The 23,300-nt window shown below is 34.9% G+C and overlaps 1 protein-coding gene across 1 annotated transcript in view; it reads left to right on the plus strand.

Annotated features, from left to right (window-relative positions):
* Positions 1 to 23,300, plus strand: part of LOC131065715 (uncharacterized) — a 35,970-nt gene that overhangs the window by 9,039 nt on the left and 3,631 nt on the right. The window contains exon 4 of the mRNA XM_058000312.2: positions 16 to 63. Coding sequence (XP_057856295.2) covers positions 16 to 63 — 48 coding nt within the window. The remainder of the gene's footprint in view (positions 1 to 15; positions 64 to 23,300) is intronic.

A 23,300-nucleotide genomic window follows, 5' to 3' on the forward strand; every position in this document is an offset into this window, starting at 1 on the left:
GATGCTGATGTGCAGAATATTGATAAAATATCTCTTGTGAATTGTCCCGTACTCATCATGCACGTGAGTTATCTTATACCGTCTTCTATTGTTTATTTACATTTGAAAATTCTAGATGATTAGGACATTCCCAAGATATCGCTGATTTTTTCTAGTCGCTGATGATCTCCTCTAAGTCTTTCTTTTGCTTTTAATTCTTTATTTACAGGCTACCTCCATAAATATTATTATGTGTAGTAAGCTACCCCAAATTGCAACCAATTTTTTTTCGCTTCTTTCACCCACACAGCTATGCTGGTATTTTGTCAAACAGTTGGCACTCTTACTGATTGCATTCTTAACCATGTCATTTTAACAATCTGTTTGAAGATTGTTTTATGTTTTGCAAGATTTTTCCTATTTAAGTTAAAACATACATTTGAACGCAGCAAATACTGTTCACTATAACACCAATTTAAGAGGTAATGAGTACAGATTAAGCTCTTAATTGTTTAATGTCTGAAATATATCAATGAATAATACAATTCTGAGATAAGATCAGTTTTCAAAGAGGTGGACATAATATATCTCTGACCTTTACACTTGCACAGTTTTGAAAGTACATATAGTAGCATGTTAGTACCAAGATATTCGCCCAGCTTGATTGTCTATAAACTTCACCCACATGTACAGGTCTGCATTGGAAAAATCCTTCAATGGCTGATCTTATTACTCAGGAAACAACAAATTTGCACTCCACAACCCACAATGGAAATATGAACTAAAACCCTTGAAATCTCTGTCAAAGAAATCTGCAATAAATACTTGATGGATCTGCTCATGCACACCATAGCAGAGGCGATTTTGCTAAAGCAAATATTAAAACCCATGCCAAAGCCTAAAGATATTTGCACACGAAGAAATAGATGTTAAAACCCTACGCCAAGCAAGGATCATAACTCTACACCAAAACTTAGAGAAATTCCACACACCAAGAAATAAGAATAATCCTACGCCAAGGATAGATGAGTCAATGTTGCCTCTGATTCTTTCAAATGATAAATATCTTTTGCAAAACTGTCATTAAATTAAAACACACAAATATCTCAAACTGAAAGCAGTGTAAAATACCTAGAGGGTTTTCGTCTTCCAAAGGTTTGAGATGAACCACGCTCTAGAACCATGCAGGGTTTCTTCTTCTCTCTCAGAGAGAATATCAGAAACAATAAACTCAAATATGCAAATGAGCTCCAAAACACCTTTTTTGCACATTTTAATTTAATTTTAATCTCACCTTATGTCTCCTTAGGTGTCGAATAAAGTCACTTTATCAATTTAAATAATGTTAAAGTTAAATATTCAATTAAACTATAATGCTTTAACATTATTTAAAATAATACCTCAAAACACCATAAGATGCCAAGATATCATTATCAATGTAATTGCCGACTCTTCCAAAATAGTAACACTGCCAGAACCAATTGAAACTGTCTTTAGATACTAGATAGCTGATGCAAACATGAGCTCATACTATTAATAGCAGTGTTCTCCGAGAACCAAAGAGAACAAACCCAGAAAGACCCAAAAAGATCGGTGTCATGCAAGCACTTACTATAAATAGCAATGTTCTCTAGGGACCAAAGAGAACAAACCTAGAAAGATTGATGCCACACAAACATTTACTACAAATAGCAGTGTTCTTTGAGGGACAAAGAGAACAAACCTATAAAAACCCAGGAAGATTGGTGCCATGCAAGCACTTAATATAAATAGTAGTGTTCTTTGGAGACCAAAGAGAACAAACCTAGAAAAACCTTAAAGATTGGTGCCATGTAAGCACTTACTATAAATAATTGTATTCTTTGTGGACTAGAGAGAACAAACACAAAAAAACCTGAAAGATTGGTGCCCTGTAAGTGCTTACTATTATTAGCAACCTTCAAAGAAATTTGCTGAAGCTGAGAACTGAGTTCACCAAGAATATAGAAACGCTCTTTGCGAAACTGGAAACCTTCAAGAAACCCTAAAAACTACCCAACACTAGGAGAACAAGATGGCGTAAAATGGAGACATTACATTATGGAAGTTCAATTTCGATTGATCCTATCCTTGTCAATGATATACTGAATGAAATTAAATTTTGATCTCAAGAAATCTTCAACTAGAACTTATGTTTCTTGCCATACATGATATCAACAGTTTATTATCGATTATAAAAAACCATACACATAAATATATTGTGTTAGAACTCAGAATATGTAAGACCATACAATGGAGAATATTGTGATTGAAAAGTTTCTTTTGTTATTTGGAGTTTCTTTTCTTTTATTATTTTATAAAGGATCAGTTTGGTATTTCAATAATCAATCATTTCTGACAATTAGTATTTCTAACCAAGATTTCAAATGTATCTGAATGGTGCCATTGTATTCGCAACCATTTAAGTAGAAAGCCTTCCTCTATTAGAGGACTCTAAGCAAATCTACCATAAATCAGTAGTTACTTTCTGCAGATGCATATTTCTTCTTAGAGGACTCTAAGCAAATCTACCTCACTAACGTAGTTGCCCTGGTAAGTTACATGTTACAAAAAAATTACAAAAGGAAATCTATCGTAAATCAGTAGTTACTTTCTGGGTTTTACATAATTCCATTGTGGAGGACATGGCATCTCAAAGTTTTAGATCAGACCTTGTACATTGCACTTGAATTTGGTCTTTGACTTTAGAAGGTTCTCTTCTTTTACCTTTCACAAATTCATCATTATGTTGTGTGTTTATTCTACTGACAATTTACTCTTATTTTGTCTCATTGTTTCCTATATTTCCTTCCAGGTAGAAACCTTTCCATCTCTTCTCTGTAGAAAAGCCCTATAAATTCTCCCTTCTTTTTCAATGCTTTCTTTATTCTTCCTTTACTACCGTTTTGCTCAAGCAAGGTCAGCTGTTGACTTATCTTTTGGTTTTAGTCTGCTTTTTTCTTTATTCTTACATTTATAATTACTATGGTTAAAGCCCAAATCATAAGTATAGTTAATACATAGTTCAAGTGTCTGCATGGGATCAGCTTTTAGGCATCCGAAGTGAGTCACAAACACCTTTTATGTGTTATATACACATATTAATGCATCCAAACCTGCTCTCTAAGTAAATAATAGTGCAAATACTATATTGATGCTATGTAAAATTATGTGTAACGGAATAAGTAATCTGAGAGCCCAGGGTCTAAAGTCCACTGTAAGATCAAAGTAATAGCTGTTAGTATAATGTGTTGCCCTAACACAGGCTATGGGCATGGTAATAACTGCAAGGTGCACTGTCCATGGAATCCTTAATAATAAATAGCAAGCACAGGCATTGCTTGGTGAAGCAGCAGGAGTAATACCATCAACACATCCTTGATGTAGTTTCAGTATGGGATGGATGTTCACATCACTGTTTATTCATGGACACTCTTTGTTATTTTCATCTTCTATCAGTGGGTTTGTAATAAACATGTGTTTAACATTGAAAATTGCCTCCCTGGAGTTGAACCTTGGTCAATTTTTTTGGACAAGTATCTGTTGATGGACAGAGATCAATGATCATTCCTTATACCAAGGGTATTCAAATCATTAAATAAGTTGTTGAAAGTATCCATGTTTTGCCCCACTCCCACACCAATTTATAATTCTGCTGAACCAGTCAAGGCTATTGATTTGACTTTGCTGGGCCTTAATCATCTTCTCTAATTCCACAACATTACTCTGCAGTTAAGAGACGTGGCGTTATGAACAGAAATCAATATCTCTATGATGTATGGGGCTCCTTGAAGAAATGGGCACATCTTACCGACCCAGCAGCATGAAAAAGGAATCCTATCTGGTATTTGGTTTCTGACATATATCTAGCAATGGGTGCTACATTTTCAGCAATATAACAGTTTGAAACTTTTAAGGATTAACACCAACCATTAATCAAACCTTGGAGACATTATTAATCAATGTTGTAAGTTTTACGCCCAGGACAAGTTTGTAGAGGGTTGGGAGGCAGGGGTGATTCTCCAAGAGGAATGGGAGCTGCAGAAAAACAATCAGAGGTGAAGCTCTATCTGGATTTCTAGCTTATTTTAAAATATCTTTCCCTGAGCTAAAGTTCTCTTGAAATACTCAGACTTCAGACCATATTAATTGTTCCTTCTTAGCACCAAGCATCTGCTTTTTTACAGGGGATGGATAGTTAAATAGTTTGGAATAGTTCATCATGATTTTTATCGCGTTCAAATTCCAGCATAAAACATAGAAAAAAACCATTCTTCCAGCAGCTAAATAGCAGAAATATTTACTGTGACCAAACAGGAGGAATGGGGACTATAAGAAAAAATAAAAAAAGTCATCAACCTTCATGAAAGTGGGGTCATCTTAGAAGACAAAGTCACAACTCTGGAATGAATAGCTTGAAACAAACCCCTGGAGTTCTGGGGTAGGAAAAGGATTTGCAGCCTGTTACTTTGGAAACCACAAAACTGACTGAGGGTGGTCTCTGCTAGCAGTAATGGGAAGGGGTCCATGTCGGCCTTTAGGCCAAATGGATTTAGCAGTGAACCAATGAAAAGGAAAAACCAAAAAGTAGAAAAATATTTTTGCTCCAGCTCAATTTTACCATCTTTGTTCATGAAAGGGAGGAAGAAACCGTCTGAGAGGGGAGAGATTCTTCCAGATTGCCAATTGAAAGCTATTGTTGGAGCTGTGACTGAAAGTGATGTTAGCTTGTGAAATAATTTATACTGACGAGGATAGAAAATTGAAGTGAATTTTAATCGCTTCACATCTCTTGAAGCTCATCATAGATGGAAGCTGCTAGTCGCTATGAATTGCTGTGCCAGAGGACAGCAATCTTTCCATGAAATTAATGATGTCAACGTCTACATCTATGTACAAGGGGCGATGATAAGAAGAGGGCCTTTCCAAGTATTTCTTTATAATTTTAAGACTAAAATTTAAAATTTAAAAAGCAAGCCCCCATAAGGTACATGGAAAGAAGGCTGCATGCTATGAGTCCTAGGACTTATGACAATTGATAGGCCAAAACTGGGGTAAAGAATGAAAGATTTGATGTTTAATAATAAAATTCAGTTTGGTTTATATGTGTCAATCTGGGGGTGCAAGCTTGCAAAAGATGTTGTGGCTATATGCACAAGGGCTGCAGGTAGTGAGGTGAGTGTAGATGAAATGCATCTACAAAATAAAAACAATAATTTAATTTTCTACGAAAATATGCACTTGTGAAATAAATAATTTAAACCGAAACTTTGCACTATGAAATAAATAATTTAAAACAAAACTAAAACCGTATAAATGAAAATAACTCATTCATCAACAATTATTAAATTACTCACATTTTAATAAATCAACAAAACCACAATACTATAATAAAATACATAAAAATAACATCACCACCATTTCAAGAGTGGGCCCTCCTCTCCTTCCACGGGGTGAGAGAATGTCTTACTGCAAACGTTTTTTTACTCAAACCGGCTCCTGTCTATTATTTATTTCTGAAAAAAATACATTCTTCTCATAGCTCCCAAAGCCTTCTTATTCTCTTCTTTGCTATTACATTGTTTTTATATAATGAATAGGCGTGCAACAAATTCTAAACTATTACATAAAAATAGATTAATAGATGAAATTATTTGTTGCCAAATGTATTCATGGGCTGTAGGAATTTTGTTCTCTTCTCCTCCAATAGCATGCTGCAAACTATATTTTCTCAACATAGTGGAAGCAAATATTAGTAAATACAATCTAATATTTATTTTCACATATTTTATCTAAAAACTATATTAAATATCACTTGTTTATAATCAACCATATGCAGCAGAGGACGGTAAAAATATATAATATGGTATGAAAATGACATATGAAGGTGGGTACTAAGGCATATGAAAATGGATTAAATATTAAATAAAATGGGATGTATATGGTATGTGGCCAACCACCTTTGTGCCCAATGCCAATAGGGTGGAACACTTTTACCCTCATGTAGCTCCGTGTATGAGTTTATTCATGTTCATATTGGTGTATTATGGAAATACAGATACTTGCCTCACTACATTGATGTATATGACTATTTGTTTGCTCCTATATACTAATGTTTTCTGAACACTTGCCCTTAGGTTATTTGAAGAAGCTATGAATTCATTAAGGAGATGATGGAGTATTATTGCCTTTGTGTCCAAAAGCCCATCTATTGGAGCTTTCATGAGGCATTGATGCACCTCAAAGAAAAATGTCTCGGAAAAGCTGACTTTTTGGCAACATGAGTTGGGAATATCTATATTTATATTACTTTTTTTAATGTTCATTTTTTGTGTTGCCAGTTTAGGTGCGGGTTGGGGTTTGCATTCACTCGCACAAAAATTATTTTCCCCCAAGTTTGGTAATGCTGTGTATACTCTCAATTTGCCAAAAAAAAATTATAGAATTGGAAACATAGGTGATAGCAATGAAGATAATTGTTAATTCAATGTCAAATGTCTAATCAATACACAATTACAACCAATATTTTTCATCTTGCTCTCTATTGAGAGTCTCAGTCTTATCATTTGGTTTGTTTGAACCACAAGCAATTGCAGCACTCTTCCCACTAGCTGAATCATGTGTAGGAGCCTCCTCATCCTCTAAAGGAACTATGACAAATAGTGCAGCTGAAGCATTTAATTCATAATCACTCCCTTTGTGTACTTCATTTGCTTATGTGAGAGCAAACACAAGTTGAAATGCACATAGGTCAACTCCTTTTCTTTTTATTGAAGCCAACTGGTTTCCCTCAATTGATTGGATAAATGAGTAAACTAGTTTCTCTCAATTGAGTCGATAAAGGAGGTATGCACTCCAATACTTCTGTTTTAAAGAACTCCAACTTGTTGAGATTGGAGACAAACTCAATACAACATCTGCAATTATAAAGTTAAATTATAATATATAACTGCCAAGAAAAAATAGAAAAAGTTTAAAATAAAAACTTTGATATAAAAATTATGATAGAAAATTGATTGCAAAAGATTGTGGGTAGAAAATGCCTTGGCCACTAAGGTACCACCATTTGGGTGTTGTGTTTTTATTTGTCTCGAGGGGTGCTAAGATTGTGATTGGTGGAAGTTTGAGAATGTCCTAAATATGGATTTGGGGAGAGCCTAGTGGTTGCAACTTTGTATCCCTCACTAACTTCAATATCTCTTTATGGTTGCCACCCTCCTAGGCAAGGAAAGCACCTTAGTTTTGTAAATTTTGAGCAACAAAGCAAATGCTAGGAGATGCAAAGTTGCAGTCATCTTATTTCAACACTAAACAATGATTCTTTGTACTTGTTTGAAAAATGCTTTTGTGATGGCATTCTCCTAGCAACTATTATGATCTTTATTTTTTATTTTTCTCGTGGAGTCCATGCCATCATATGCTTTTCTTAATTACATCCAATGTGTGCCAATAAACTGCCATCATATGGTTTCTTCAATTACATCCGATTTGTGTCAGTAAACTCCATTATACTCATGATGGGCTTAGTGAAACTCAAAAGCCTAGATCTGAAACTCATCGAGTACTTTCAAAACTCGTGAGTCAAAAGCAGCGGTGAGTAACTCGCCAAAAACTTTGCTGCTGATTTTTTCATAAACTTGTAGCAATGTTTTCACGTAAAGTTGTAAACCTATTACAACTTTGGGAATTTATAGATAAACTCGCCAAATCAAAATATTAAATCACTTTTTTCGTCCAAAGTTAAAAACTTGTTGTGATTTAGTATTTTTTGAGATGCATTGGGGATGACCGCAGTGACTTAGGGCACAAAAATTCAAAGGTTTTCCCTGCCATTTATTTGCTCGGCCCTATGTGTGATTGGAAAATTCATAAATTTCATAGTTTAAAATTATGATGTTACATTCAATGTGGATGTCAAAGAATGACTGAAACTAGTGTTACAAAATCATAGATATTAGATTGAATCGTAGACAAAATTTATGATTTAAAATATTTATTGATATTGAAACTTGAAGTTCATATGTATTCAAAGGTCGAGCTTGTTTTTTGGTTAGTGTCATATACGATGAAAAATATTTTAAAAAATATATGTATTTTTAAATGTTTGATAATTTTGCTGAGTTTTTCCCCTAGTTTTTGCTGATTCCCAAGTTTATAGGGCTTGCTAAGAAATTGCTGAGTTTATTTAAAAAGATTATTCACTTGAGCATGCCAATCATTAGTGAGGACTAATGGATTGACCGTTTTAGCCCTTTCTAAATTTGATTGCCTTCCAGGCTCTCCAAAGTTTGTTGACGACTATGACACGCAATGCCTCTTGCACCTTCACAGGTTGTCTGAAGATAGATTGTGTGATGCAAATCAAGTCTCAACAACCTTATATGGTGTAAAAAAAATCAAAACAAATAAATAATCAGAAAAAATCCATAATTAAACTTTTACAGCAAAATTAAAAGTTTAAACAAATAAAAAATTCATTTTAATTTTGAATATTGAAATTTCATAAACTTATACCTTCAATAGCGCTCTGACTTCAAGAATGACTTGAAAATGGCTTTTGAAAAAAATTCAAATCTCTTAGCCTTGACATAAATTTCTTTGATCCACTTGATTTGTATGTCCATCTAGTTGAGTGAGTGGATGAAGCATGGTGTTTAAAAAATGTGCTTGTATGTTGCCTTGACTAATAAACTTGTTGCTTTCCAATTTTTAGGAATCTTTTTTCATTTTAAGATATGTTTTTTTTAAAAGTTGAAATGGGCAACCTACCTTGTTTGCCTTGTGGGTTTGTGGATGACACTGCTTGGGTGCCCTAGGTATATCCTTGCTTACTTGGGGTGCCTGCGATGTGTATTGGTCAAACCCTTGGATACCCAACCACATCCGATTCAGTTTGGGTACAGTAGGCTAACTAAGCTAACCAAGTTCTTAAACGTTAGGCATTTTAATGTGTTATAGCTTGAGGTGTTTAAATATTTTTGAATATTTAGTTATTTTAAAGATTTGAGGGATACTTGGGGTGCTTGGGATGTGTCTGAGCTGAACCCCTATGATACCCAACATAGATCTGGCCATGTATTCGTTTGGTTTGGGCACAAGAGGTGACTTGGGCATATCTATTAACTTAGTTTCTTTTGAATTGGTTGACAAAGTATGTATGTATGTATTGTTGATGTGTGTTTTATGACCACACCAACACAGAATAAAATACCAAGGTATCTTATCCTCTCTTGGGCAAAATCCCATGTATGCTAAGATTGCGAAAGATCATACAGGTGACTCCAAGGTTCTTCTCTGTCAGGTCCTGATGTGTGGATAAGCTCAATGGTCGTTGTGATATGTTGGTAACACAAAGGGACTTACGATTGAATCGTTCTTCACTTCTTCTGAAATGCTAGCTGTAACTTCTTCATCCGATATTGCAATCTCGAGACGCTTCTTCGAATGGACACGATTGAATTGAACTAAAATTAAAGGGGAAAGGGTTAGAGAATCTATTCTACTCATAAGGACAATGATATCAATGGATAGTGCTCCAATGGACGAATTCCACATTAACCAAGTTCTGCTTTGCCAAGCTCAACAACAACTCCACATGACTGGTGCAATCTTCCAAGGGTTATGCAAAGAATTATTATTTCATAATGAACATCGTAGCGAACAATGCACATTCAATGATCGAAGTTAAGGATCCATATAAAAAGGGACTCAGGGTAACTTTACACTGCAAATAGAAATCATCTAAGTGCAAAAAGTATGAACCATTGAAATTCATCAAACATTGTCACATTCTACATTAACATCAATGCACTTCTAACAATTTGAGAAATCGAAGGAACACCATGCAACAAGTTGAAATAAACATGAATCCACCATATCTTCAATGAAATCAAATTTTATTTCTCCAAGTCTTACAACAATGTCTTCTCCTTCCTACTCTACTTCTACTCTAAGAGCGAGAGCTCTCTACTTGAACTAATGAGCTATCTATCTAATGAATTACGAATGAGAAGGTAGGGCCTTTTATAGAGATCCTCCCTTAAAGGAACACCCAAGATTGATTTGAAATCAAGGGCCAAGATTACACCGTGCAAACCCTAATTAGGGTTTGACCAAGAATAACCCTTGAGGCATCACGCCCACTAAACATTTAATAGCCCATCACCTAAATAGCACACCCACTAAGCATTTAATAACCCATCACTTAGAATAGTACGCCCACTATCCCTCTCGCTAGCGGCAAATGCAATGAATTGGGTCATGATGGTTTGGAGACTTTTGATTGGTTGGAGAAGGTGACAGGGAACCACCTCAACATGCTGGCCGCCATGTCGGCTCGATGACTCATCACAAGGAATATTCCATTTTGATCGATTGCGATGGATTATATTCCCAAATTGCATCATTTAGACCAAGGTTAACTTTGATCAACTCTTCTGAAATGATCCTTCCATGATCATTTTCTTCTCTCCACATACTTTCTTGGGAATTCACTTTCTCAAAATGAATTCGACTCCCTTGTCGACAATCCTGTCATTCTCAAAGTCTTTCATACTCGAACTAGATCTTAGGAACTTTGAATGTCTTCCTTGAACATCTGGAATTGGAATTTTTCCTCGTTCTTTTTTGTAAATTCTTCTCATTTGTACTTTGAACTAGCATTCTTTGGAATTGGAATTCCTTTATGCTTTTTGAACTTCTTTGGAATGATGCCCTAGAACTGGAGAGATGAATCTTTGATGCCCTCTTTTTGTCCTTTGACTTGCCAAATGCCATATCAAAGATATTATCTTAAGAATTAAATTTCGTGCCTCATGTCATTTCTCCACCTTGGGCACATATGAGACAGGGGGAAGGATATGCATGTCTTGAGTACTTGAGTGCATCCTAGAAGGATATGAGGAAATTTTTTATACTTAGCCAATTTTTGTTCATTCCATGACTTCATGAAGCTAGGCGCACTTGAAGCTTGGAGAAGAAATTTCTCCAACACTTGCCACATTTCTCATGAAGCTAGGTGCACTTGAAGCTTGGAGAAGAAATTTCTCCAACACGCCTTGAGAATGATTGGGCGTATATAGAGTTGGAAGGAGGATTTCTTTCATACTTGGCCATTTTTTACGATTTCCAAGACTCTTGGTATGCTTGGGTGCATTTTGGAAATAGAGAAGGATTTTTGGAATTTTGGAAAATTCCCCCCTGCCTAGGAATTTGCGCCCAAGGAGGTCAACCTGGCGCATTGGAGTGGCAAAGAAGGATTTTTGGATTTTTGGAAAATTCCTCCTCTCCTTGGAATTTGTGCCCAAGGAGGTCTTCCTGGTGCATTGGAGTGGCAGAGAAGGATTTTTGGAAAATTCCTCCTTGCCTAGGAATTTGTGCCCAAGAATAGATTTCTTCATGGTCAGTCTTTTTGAGGAGGATTTCCAAACTTAATCAGAATTTGATCACCTGCTTGCTCATTTGCTTTTTTGAATTTAGAACTAGATGCTTTGGATCATTTTGCAGTCAGTGCTTCGCCTGTTGCCAAGGATAGACCTTCCAAACATAAACTTACTAAAAACCTTCCAAAAATAAACTTACTAAAAATAGTAAGTTCTTCCAAACACAAAATTAGGACAAATGTGGACACAATGAAACTTACTAAAAATAGACATTGATTAAAATCTACATAACTTGGGGATGTTTCCCTAAGCTTAAATCCCCCATCCTTGCAGCGGGGACGTACCCCCGCCGTCCCCAAAATTGCAAAATTTGTGGGAAACGTCTTGGAAACTTGGGGATGATAGTGATTCTCAAAGGGGACATCCCCTCCCCCCGTCCCCTAACCATCTTGAGGACAATCAGCTGTCCCCCTTTTCCCAGCACATTTAAGAAAAAAGACTCAAATGCTCAAAAAAAGAAGATTTTTTAATTTTATTATAGGTCTGTAAAACTGGATTTTCACTAATATGATGGGTAAACATGCCTGAATCACTTTCAAAAGCACTTAAATAATGAGCAGCAGCCTGGTAATGAATTTCACAAACACTTAGAACTTGATAGTGCGCCAAAAAGTGGTTGCAGGTCTGCAATATTGGACTTTTCACAATACTGAAAGGTAAACAGGTCTGAATCATAGCCAAAAGCACTCAGAAATATGAATAGCAGCTTGGTACAAAATTTTGCAAACACCCAAAACTTTGTAGTGCAAAAAGAAGCGGTTGTAGGTCATAATAGAAATGGAAGACTATCAAAATATCTTCCAACCAGAGAGAAACAATGAACTCCATGCAAACAAGTGTTGGCATATTGACAATGTATTTTCAATTATGAATGCATATTGAGTATTGACAATGAATTTTCAACACAAATGTGGCATGTTAAGGTTCTATAATGTACATATACCTGGTTTATCCATGTTTTCATATGAATATAATGTATATATACATGCTTTATCTATTTTTCATATGAATATTTAAAATTTCCCTATATATTTAAAATTTTTCCTATATTTTATATAGCTGTACTCTTTGCCGTCACCCCGCCGTCCCCAAAATTGGCAAAAAAATTTGTCGTACCAGAAATTCGTCCTGCCGTCCCCTACCATCCCCGTCCCGGAAACTCGGGGTTACATAGTAAAGAAGCGGTTGTAGGTCATAATAGAAATGGAAGACAATCAAAATATCCCTCAACCAGAAATAAACAATGAACTCCATGCAAAAAAGTGTTGGCATATTGACAATGTATTTTCAATTATGAATGCATATTGAGTATTGACAATGAATTTTCAACACAAATGTGGTATGTTAAGGTTCTATAATGTACATATGCTTGCTTTATCCATGTTTTCATATGAATATAATGTATATATACATGCTTTATCTATTTTTCATATGAACATTTAAAATTTCCCTATATATTTAAATTTTTTCCTATATTTTATATAGCCGTCCCCCTGGCGTCCCCAAAATTGGCAAAAAAATTTGCGGTCTCGGAAACTCGTCCCGGAAACTTGGGGTAACATAACTTAAAATAGTAAGTTTGTCCAAACTAAAAATTAGTCCAATTGGGGCCTGTAGTGAAATTTACTAAAAATAGTAAGTTCTCAGAAAATGCTTAAATTTCATTGGTAGCTTCCTTGAAATATTTCCTTTTCAATACTTATGTAATGTCCCTTACTAGGTTTAGGCCTATTTTTACCATAATTAACCTATTCTAGTGTACTTATGACTTAAACTAAATTGATTAGGAGACAATTCTATCTTAATATGAATCAAATCAGTGATATTCCATTAATTTATTAATGGAATATCTTTCTCATCTATCATACATCCGTAATTCTTAATGCAAGTGTCAAACTTTGTTTCTACTTCAGTTTTAAGGAAGAAGAGGATGTGAATGTTACCCAAGCGCTTAGATACCAAATACAATAGGTTCCCTCAAAGTTTACAGATCCAAGCCCTTACCCTATCTTGGGACCCTGTCCCTCAAGTTTCTTGGGATGCTGATCCCCACCCTCTCTTGGGAATCACCCTATTGTATGGATTTAGACTGCCCTGCTCCTCTTGGAAACATTTCATTCCCATCTTCTTAAATACTGACAGTAATAACATGATTTAGACTGTAAGTATGCTAACTTCTCGTGTATTATGAATATATGTAAAATCAAGTATGACTGTCATACATATTGCAGTCTATATTAATAGTACTATTAAATTCTGCATAAGAACATTATGAGGCAACGTATTAAGCACATCCTCATGCATACCACCAAGAGCAAGGATGTTACTGCCTATAACTTATAAACAGTTCTAATCTGATTTGATCTGATCTAATCCATGGTGATCTCCTGGATCCTTTTGATTCCTTTCCTTTATATCTCTCAATGTGAGGGAGAGGTCACACCTCTTCATTATGTATGCCCTTTGGCAAGAGACACACCCTTTCACCATTAGCACCCTTTGAAAGAGTGCAACTCTTCATTATTTCTGCCATTTGAAAGGGACACAACCTTTCATAATCAGATATGCACTTCTTATTTCAATCACTTCTTATTTCTCCCTTTTATATCTTATTATTGAAGGAGTCACAACTTTTCCTTCCATGTCTTTTGACCATTCATCAACTTAATCAAATTTAATTAATTATATTTAATTATATTCTTTTATATTTTAATTTTATTTTTTATTTTTATTCTTTTGTATTATAATTTTATTATTATTATTGAATTATATTTCAAAGTAGGGACATTACAACTTAGCTCAAATTTCACTATGCCCCAGATTACTAACTTCTTTTGTAAGTGTGAAAGATAAAAATCCTAAAATAGACAATACTTGCTTCCAAACTTACCCAAAATTCATCAAAATTGAATTGCTTGATCTGGAGCACATTTTCACCCCTGGGGAGGAATTTTTCTAGACATTGTAAGGACCTGCTAGTCCTAACCTTAGAAAAACTAACATAATTCCTAATTAAATCTAAGTAAATTTCCACTTACATTAATGCAATGTGTTTAAACAAATGAATAACTATCGCCATTAATATGAGTGCATTCAATAAAAAGAAAGTAAGACCCATATGTTATGAAGAATGGACAATTTAGATGATCTAGCCAATTAGTTAGTGAATATACAAATGAGTTAAATTAAAGATAACCACAAGTATATGAAAAACTATGGAATACGACTTTTACAAACTAACATCTAACCCGAGCATCTCGCATTCAAAGAGAACGCTTACGTAATGGTTCATGCATACGATTAATGTGAACTTAAAGTATGCATTAACTTAAACAAGCATTCACGAAATGAAGGAAAACCGAGCATGAAGGACAAATCATGCACAAGTAGGACATGTGTTAGTGGGTTAGTGGTTAGACCCCTTTACACAACTTGATCATACATACTTTACTTAGCTTGATTATGAGACCACATTGGTCTATTACAAGAAATCATTAATATATCATACAATATTACATAAGATTTTACAATGATATACATAATTCTCTATCTTCGGATGTAGTGTCTTCCTCGCCATCGGACTCACCTCCATCTGCGATCTGGAAGACGGACAAATAACCCAGGCTTACACTTCCCGGTGCTCATGACAAACTCCCATCCCTCACGACGGAGTGTCCTAGCAACCGGCATCAACTTTAGGGAATGGAACCTGTGCGTGCATGTAGTATCTAACAACGAAACTGTTGAACTTAGCTACATGTGTTATGGCAGGGAGAATTATTTTTTTTTCCAATTAACCCTATTGGGGTAGGTGAAAACACTCTTCCCTGTTTGACCCATAATCAAGCACCCTTTCCATAATACATCCCTCATAGACAAAGATAAAAATTACCCCTCTTGGCTATATATATATTTTTCTTTATATTTACAATTAATGGTTTATTGTATCATGTTTTTTACTTCTCTCTTAATTACACCCATTTATGGAATTTAGATTGGAAACACATCCTATATATAGATCCGATTAATACTACTCCTTAGAAAAATAATAAGGTAATAATGAAATTTAATAATCACAACCTACTTATTTATATAAATTTATATTCTAGATCAATTGATTATTGTTAGAAAACTAGTCGTATTGACTAAAAATAATCAAAGGCTAAACAAATAAAATACCCAAATAGTGACTGGAGGATTAGCAAAAGAATAGTCCAAGTCAGCAAGTAACCATAAAAACAAACCAACCCCTGTCGATTATTTCAGAGTATGAGGATGAGGGGCGAATAAGTTCAAATTGCCTGTAACTTCACGTGGGAAGGAGGACAGACAGGGTACGTGGGTAGAACTATATACCCTGCACAAGTCACTGGAACAAATTCTTAACCTCAAATGAAGAAGAGAGGAGGGTGAATATCAGAAAATATAGATACTATTCTGCAAAAGAAAATATAACAGTAAGAAATACTAAAAAAAACTATCAGTAATGAATAGTGCAGGTCAATCCACTAAGCTATGGAATCAGCAGAACAACCAAATCGATTCATAGTACTTTGCAAATTGAGAAGGGAGAAGGCATGATTAAATTGATTCAAACAAAATGCAGTAGAAACAAAGGAAGATGCGGGAGGGTGATACCAGTAAGAGTATACCCTGCAAGACCAAACATAAACCAGTCCAAGCAAATAGATAAGATTCAATCTGCAAAAAAGAAATAAGAGGGCAATAAAACAATTTAACCAAGTCACCTTGCTGCTACGTGGAGGGAAAAGAGATAGAGGCAGCTCTCCACAGGCAGAATTCGATCTCCTACACTTGCCGATCACACTACAGAATGGGTAGGTGTGGCTATTGCTGACTGCTCTATCCTTCAAAAATCACCTTCCACACCTTGCTAGACAGTTGATTGCAGACCAAAGACAACGGAAAAGAAAAACTAGAAAGGGGGAAGCGATACAACTGAAAAGTCAAATCGATGTGGAAGCAGAGGTAAAAAGAAAAATATCCATGATCCCAGTTCGATATCTCTCTGGGTTATATAACTTGCTCAGGCAGAGGTTTGATCCATGATTCATGGATCTGAATCAGAACAAGAGTGGTAGGAGAGTTAGAAGTGGAGAAGAGGATTTAGATTAACCAGTTAAAAAGATTGATCAAGAGTTGGACTGGCTTGATTAGCTTGTCAGGAAGAGAAAATTTGGGAGTTGACAGGAAGATACATGCAGTTGACAAGAAGAAACAGTTAGTTCAACTCTGTTCCTATTAAAACTTACATGTTTAATTTTAAATTTTAAATTCATTTATTTATAATCTTTTATTTAATATTAAATTTTAATATTTTATGCTTCAATTATATCATAATGTTATCTATTATCAACTCCCCAAATCGACTTTATTATTTAATTAATTTATTCAATTTTTACATGTGTGTGTGAATGCACATGCCATATTCCCTAGGTTACTACCGACGAGCTAGGAGACTCCAAGGTTATTTGTCCGCCTTCGACGGTCGACCCTGCATCCACTTCACACTCAACAAAAATCGTCAAATGATATTTAGAAATTCGCAACATAATTAAAATAATGTAATGAATCGCATCATCACATTAAAATATTGTTTTTCAATAACATCAAAATAGCATCATAATGTCGTCAACATTTCAAATATCATCAAAAGGTTAAAATTACTAATTCTAAATTTTGGGTCATGACAAACTTAGCCAAATTTTGGCTGTTTCTCTTTCATTTCTTCATATCCATCATTCCATTCCTGTGCCTATGCATTCATTGTTTTATCATTGCAATCTCTTCCTTGGACGATGATATCATCCACTCAACGATGTCCTCTTCTCAGCATCCAAAGTCTTGTTCCCCGCATTGTACCTAAAAAAAAGACAAGGAAACATCGTGAAGTACAAGTATCAATCAAGTTCATAGTTAGCAAAATGCAAAGTTAGTAGGATAAAGCAATAAGCACAATGCATTTCTCAATACATCAAAACCCTAATTCTCGACTTGATGACAATATTAAGATCGTATCTTGTTTAGGCTGTATATTCCTTAAGAATCCATTCCCTACTTAGTCATTTCATTACTTTCAAAGATCAAAATCCAGACCTTAAAGACCTTACAACTCATTCCTTAGGGTCGGGAGATGACACTGACCACAAAAGACTTGGTTTATTCAGCAAAAAGGGTGGGTCCCCATTTGCAATGGGGCGATATGTGAAAATGTCACAACATGTATGCATGTAAGTAGTATAGATGTATGCATTTTTCTATTTTTTAACATATGTAACACACATATATCTGTATTTAAGTTATGTAATATATGTGTTTTAATGTGTTATATTTTGAGATGTTTATTTTTTTTTTTGAATATTTAGTTATTTTAAAGATTTTAGGGACACTTGGGGGTACTTGGGATGAGCCTTGAGCTAACTCTTTGGGTACCTAGTGCTGGACTTTTTGGCTTGGATTTGTTTGGTGTGGGTACAAGAGGCTACCTTAGCATACTTGGTAATGTAGTTTCTTTTGAATTGGTTGACAAAGTTTTATATACAAATGCATTCTGGACCTAGTCTTGGACCCATTTGGCGTGGGTGCAGGAGGCTACCTGAGCGTACATGGCAACTTATTTTCTATGTTCCTTGGGGACACATCCCTTGGATTTTTCTAGGCATACCTGAACTGAGAAGAATGTAGGGACGACTTAGGGACATTTCATAGCTGTCCATCATTGAAAAGAAAAGGCCAAAAGGTCATGAGGATGGGTAGATGTGAAGGGGACTGGTAGGGGATGACCAATTGTTTCTTATGGCTGGAGCATGTTTGTTTTTAAAAAGCCAAAGGTTACAAAAACAGATTTTTATTTGTTGTTTGTGGGCCCCCACACCCCTCTTAGCTCTAGCACAACAAAAGGAACACTGAAGATTCCATATCTAATATCTGTTCATTTCTACATGCGAAAAATAATAGCAGCCAAGTTGGAAAAACAAGTCAGCAGGAAATAGAAAATGAATCATGATGCCTGCATTGCCTTATCAAATATTCTACATGATAACACTGATACCAAAGTAAAGTATGTGGTGTTTTACAAAGTTCAAGTGATTTGGAATGCCTCTATTCTGAGGACATTTAAGCATGAGAGTATTATCAAATTTTACAGCTTATGAGTGGATGATAAAAATTATGATACAATGTTATCACAAAAATATTTACATTTGGGACACTAAGGCAGTATTGAAAAAATATGAATGGCAATGTTAAAATTGTATCCATGCCTTGCATTGGATCCATCTTCCTTAGCTATAATTTCCTGCCTTTGATTGGAGGCATATATATTCAGGAAAGAAACTACTATTGCCTCCTGTAGTAGCTCCAGTGATCCCTTGTCTTTATTTGATCATTAAATGTAGAATATTGATGTTCTCTAGTCATATTGTGTCATGGTTTTTAACTGTTATTTTTGTTTCACTTTGGGCACTGTCGTCTTCTGAAACTATGCTTAATACTCTCTCTCTATACGAAAACAATTAAGAGTCTAAGACAAATTAATATGTTGTATTTCAAATCTTTTCCTTGTCACACCAAGTATCTATGTAATATCCTCATGCCTAGCTCCTTGTTAGTTCTGTCTTGAGCAGATTTGAACATTTTCCATTTTATAAAATATTAGTCACCCTATTTAAAGAGTTACACAATTTGGTCTAACGCTGTGAAGTGAGAACTGAATATGGCAATGAGGACATCATTTTCCATTACATGTTTATTTACAAATTTTTTATGCATAAAAATATTGCCTTATCATTTTTAATCAATGCCATTAGATGTTCAATATCGTTCTTTATCAATGTGTGTGTGAACCTTCATGATATACACCATCTTCACAATTTTATCATTTAAGGGTGAAATTAAGTACGTAGGGGTTTAGAACTTAAGAGGTACCCGACAACATAGCTTGGAAATAGTTTATTTTTTGAATTGCATATCAATTACAAATATCTTGCTCATATGAGCATCAACATAAGAACAATACAAGCTCCTTATGAGCAAATGTATGAGAAATCACCTATGGAAGAGCAATAGTCACTACTTAGAAATCCACTTGTTATTTAGAAACCACCTCCATATTAGAAGCCAACTATGGAAGACCAAGAGTCACACCTTAGATTTCCACTTTAAATGTCATTATGGAGAATTGAACTTGAGTCTCAATTGGAAATATTTTAATAAAGTAAAGTAGCATAAATAAATTGGCATATTCATATCAGGTATTTTAGCACTGTTGTCCTTGGGTGCAAGTAAAGCAAGGTTAAATTCCTGGCTGATTTGCTCAACTGTTTGATTACCTCGAATGATACTTTGTTGTCCTTAGGTGCAAGACAAGAATGGTTAACTGTTTTATTACGTTGAATGCCACTAACAATTTCCTCTGTCAATAGAAACTTGAGGCCACCCAAAGGAATTATCATGAAAGGCATCTGCATTGATGAATTTGTCTTTAAACAAATACAAAATACAATTTCTAATTTCAATTGAGATAATTACATGGAAAATGGTATTCTACTCTGTAGTTATATCTATAGGTATTGTAATCAAGTTGTGTCCTTTGGACTACATTTTTGTTTATGAGACCATCTATTTGTTAAGATTAGAGCAGATTCCTTGATGCCTAACAATATGTTTTCCATCTTGGATGGAATCTATTTGTTTCATATCTATCGGGTAGAGTGAACTTGTGGAAGAAGTTGGTATTTCTATGCTAACTTTTCAACTATATCATGAGACCTAAACTTTAAATTTTATTAATCTAGAAGAAAAACATTTTTATACCCATGCAAATAATATCACTTTGAGATAAATTTCATCAATTATATGGGAATCTAATGTAAGAAGTTGGTATTTCTATGCTAACTTTTCAACTATATCATGAGAACTAAACTTTGAATTTTATTATTCTAGAAGAAAAACATTTTTATACCCATGCAAATAATATCACTGAAAGATAAATTTCATCAATTATATGGGAATCTAATGTTTCTTGTTCTTTGAACTTTTTTTTTTTCGCTGTGGTGAATGCTTTTTTTATCAAGGAGCTATGAACTTGCACTATTTAGATTAATTGTTCTCCCCTTTTGTACTTGGTGAGGGAAACAAATTCCACTGTTGTACATTACAATTTTGCCTCTAATTTGGCTCAACTAGGTGAGCAGTACAAATTTTTTTTAATATCTTTTTACGGCAAAATTAGAAAAATTAACCATATGACATGCACAGAATAAACAAATTAAGTTAAGTATTGACATACTAGTTGAAAGTGTTAATTTTGCCTCTAATTTGGCTCAACTAGGTGAGCAGTACAAATTTTTTTTAATATCTTTTTACGGCAAAATTAGAAAAATTAACCATATGACATGCACAGAATAAACAAATTAAGTTAAGTATTGACATACTAGTTGAAAGTGTTACTGATAGTTGATGATTCAATGTCAAATATCATTATGAATCTAAATAGATTAATAGTTAGTGGGATTTACATAGCAACATGGAAAAGATAAACTCAACATAAATTGTCATATCACTTCACTGGGAGCATCAACACCATCATGTAGTTGTTTAGAACTACAAGCAGTAGCAGTGGCACTCCCATTAGCTGCACTATATTGTACTTGCAAAGAACTCTCTTGCTGCTCCATGCCGAGAAATGAGAGTATGCCAGTTGTAGCATCCAAGTCAAGATGCTCTGGCTCTTCTTCATAACCTATTGTCACCCTGTGCTCATACCTGACCTGCTTGTGTGATAGAAGGCACTGAGTTGGAATCTGTCTTTTTCCTGCCAGTATGTTGTGATAAATTGGGCAGATACGTATTCAGCACACAAACTGGATGAAATATGTCAGAGAAAACTTACACTTCCAAAGTGGAAACCATATGACTTACAGTCATTCTGTCTGTATTATCACATTATACTGGACTAACATAAACTTTAATAGCTGTTCTGCTGCCTGCAAATACATTTGTGAGCACAGCCGCCAAGAGATTTGTTGTTAGTGTTTTTCTGAAGGCTACAGAATATCTGGAGAACTCAACTGTGTTGGTTCTTATGTTTATATTTGAACCTTAACAGTGATTGAACAACAGGAGGAAATTGACACTGGTATAAACCCAACACATTGAACATAGAGAAAGAAAAGCTAAAGTAAATTGAGGATTCAAGGATCTACAGCCATTAAGAGGCTATGTTCTAGAATCTAACAGTAAACAAGAGCAGAGAAGACTAGAACACATTAGTAGGTCTCTTACTAATCAAGATATCTTTAAGGCAGATTTTCTTATCCTTGTTACCTAGATCTCTTGTATTCCACAAGAGACCGTTGACTGCATACCTGGTATTCTTTTGGCTTTGAGGTTTGACTCCAATGCCTTGTTTGCCTGCTTCAATCTTCTGGAATTCCTCTTTATATTTAACCTTTTTATTCTTTTTCCTTCCTTAAGCTTTTTGAGTAGTGACAAGTGAAATTGGGATATCTTACTCTTTCACCTCTTTTTGATCAACTGGGACAGGTATTTGTCTTTCTTCAGAATGGCTAGGCAGGATTTGCTTACCCTGGTCATTTCCAGCTTCCTCTTTAGGTAAGTAAAAGACTCTTTGGTCTCCTTAGCAGCTTCTTTTCCCTCAGGAACTTCCTCCTGGGTCAGACATTGAAGGGGTTAGAAGAACAAGGTTGTTTGACAAAAGGACCAGACTTGACATTGTGCCTGTTACTCCCACTGATCTGTTGAAACCCTTCATTTTTGCCCTCTTGCTTTTTCTTTTCTCTTGGCTCTTTGTGGCAATTTAAAAAAAAATCCTTATGTTCATTACAAAGATAGCATTTAAAGGTATTTGCTCAAAGTCAAGCTTTGGGGTGAATAGCATCTCATTTATTTTCAGGTTAATGGCCTCGTGAAGCTCTTTTAGAAGTTCCACTTGCTCATAGATTTGGGCTATTGAGTAGTTCTTTTATGTGGGTTTGGCCCATGTATCTATGTCCAAATAGCATTACCTATTGGCTTTAGGGCATCTTCATGCCACAAATGCAGCAGAAGAAAGGAGAATCCCACCCAGACTGGAACCCTCGATAGTGTTACTAGTTATTCAAATCAAAGAAGCAATAGTCGTGAAAAAATCGGAACTGATCGCGATTAATCGGCAATCGTGAGTGGTGCCGTTTTTTTCCCCAAAAAAATCGTGGAAAAATCGGTCAACGATTTTCCACGATTTTTAGCGGTTAAATCGCGCGGTTAATCGTCCATAAAAACGCCAAAAATCAACACTCAAAAAATTATCGCGAAAACCCTAAAACCTGCGAAATCCGGAAAAAAAAAGCTGCGAATACGTTGTAGATCAGGTCGCGTGAGGGTTAGAACTCATTTTGGTGGTAGAAGAATAGGTATTCTTCATTATTCATGATTTCTGAGGGCATAGCAGCGGCGCAAAAACCAGGAGATCAGTTACGATTTTTGAGAGCTTCCATCATTCGCAACAATCTAAATTTTTATACAAAACTCAAATCTGAACTTTTTATGCATCGATGTTTCTCTGTCATTCACGTATTCCATGACTGGTGCAGAATGTCTCAAAAAAATTAATTATTTGAATGGAAAATTTTTATCGGATGATAATTTATTTATTCATTTAATAACTTATTTATAAATTAATATTTATTTAGGAAAATTATTTAAAATATATTTTTGAATGCAGAAAAATAAAAATTCTATTTAATTTTAAATTACGTTATTAAACCCTACAATCTAATTTAATGCTATACAATTTTGAAAGATATTAGAATATAAACCGATTTAAATTTAATTTTTTTG

Source organism: Cryptomeria japonica, chromosome 7, assembly GCF_030272615.1.
Source record: "Cryptomeria japonica chromosome 7, Sugi_1.0, whole genome shotgun sequence".
Classification (NCBI taxonomy): domain Eukaryota; kingdom Viridiplantae; phylum Streptophyta; class Pinopsida; order Cupressales; family Cupressaceae; genus Cryptomeria; species Cryptomeria japonica.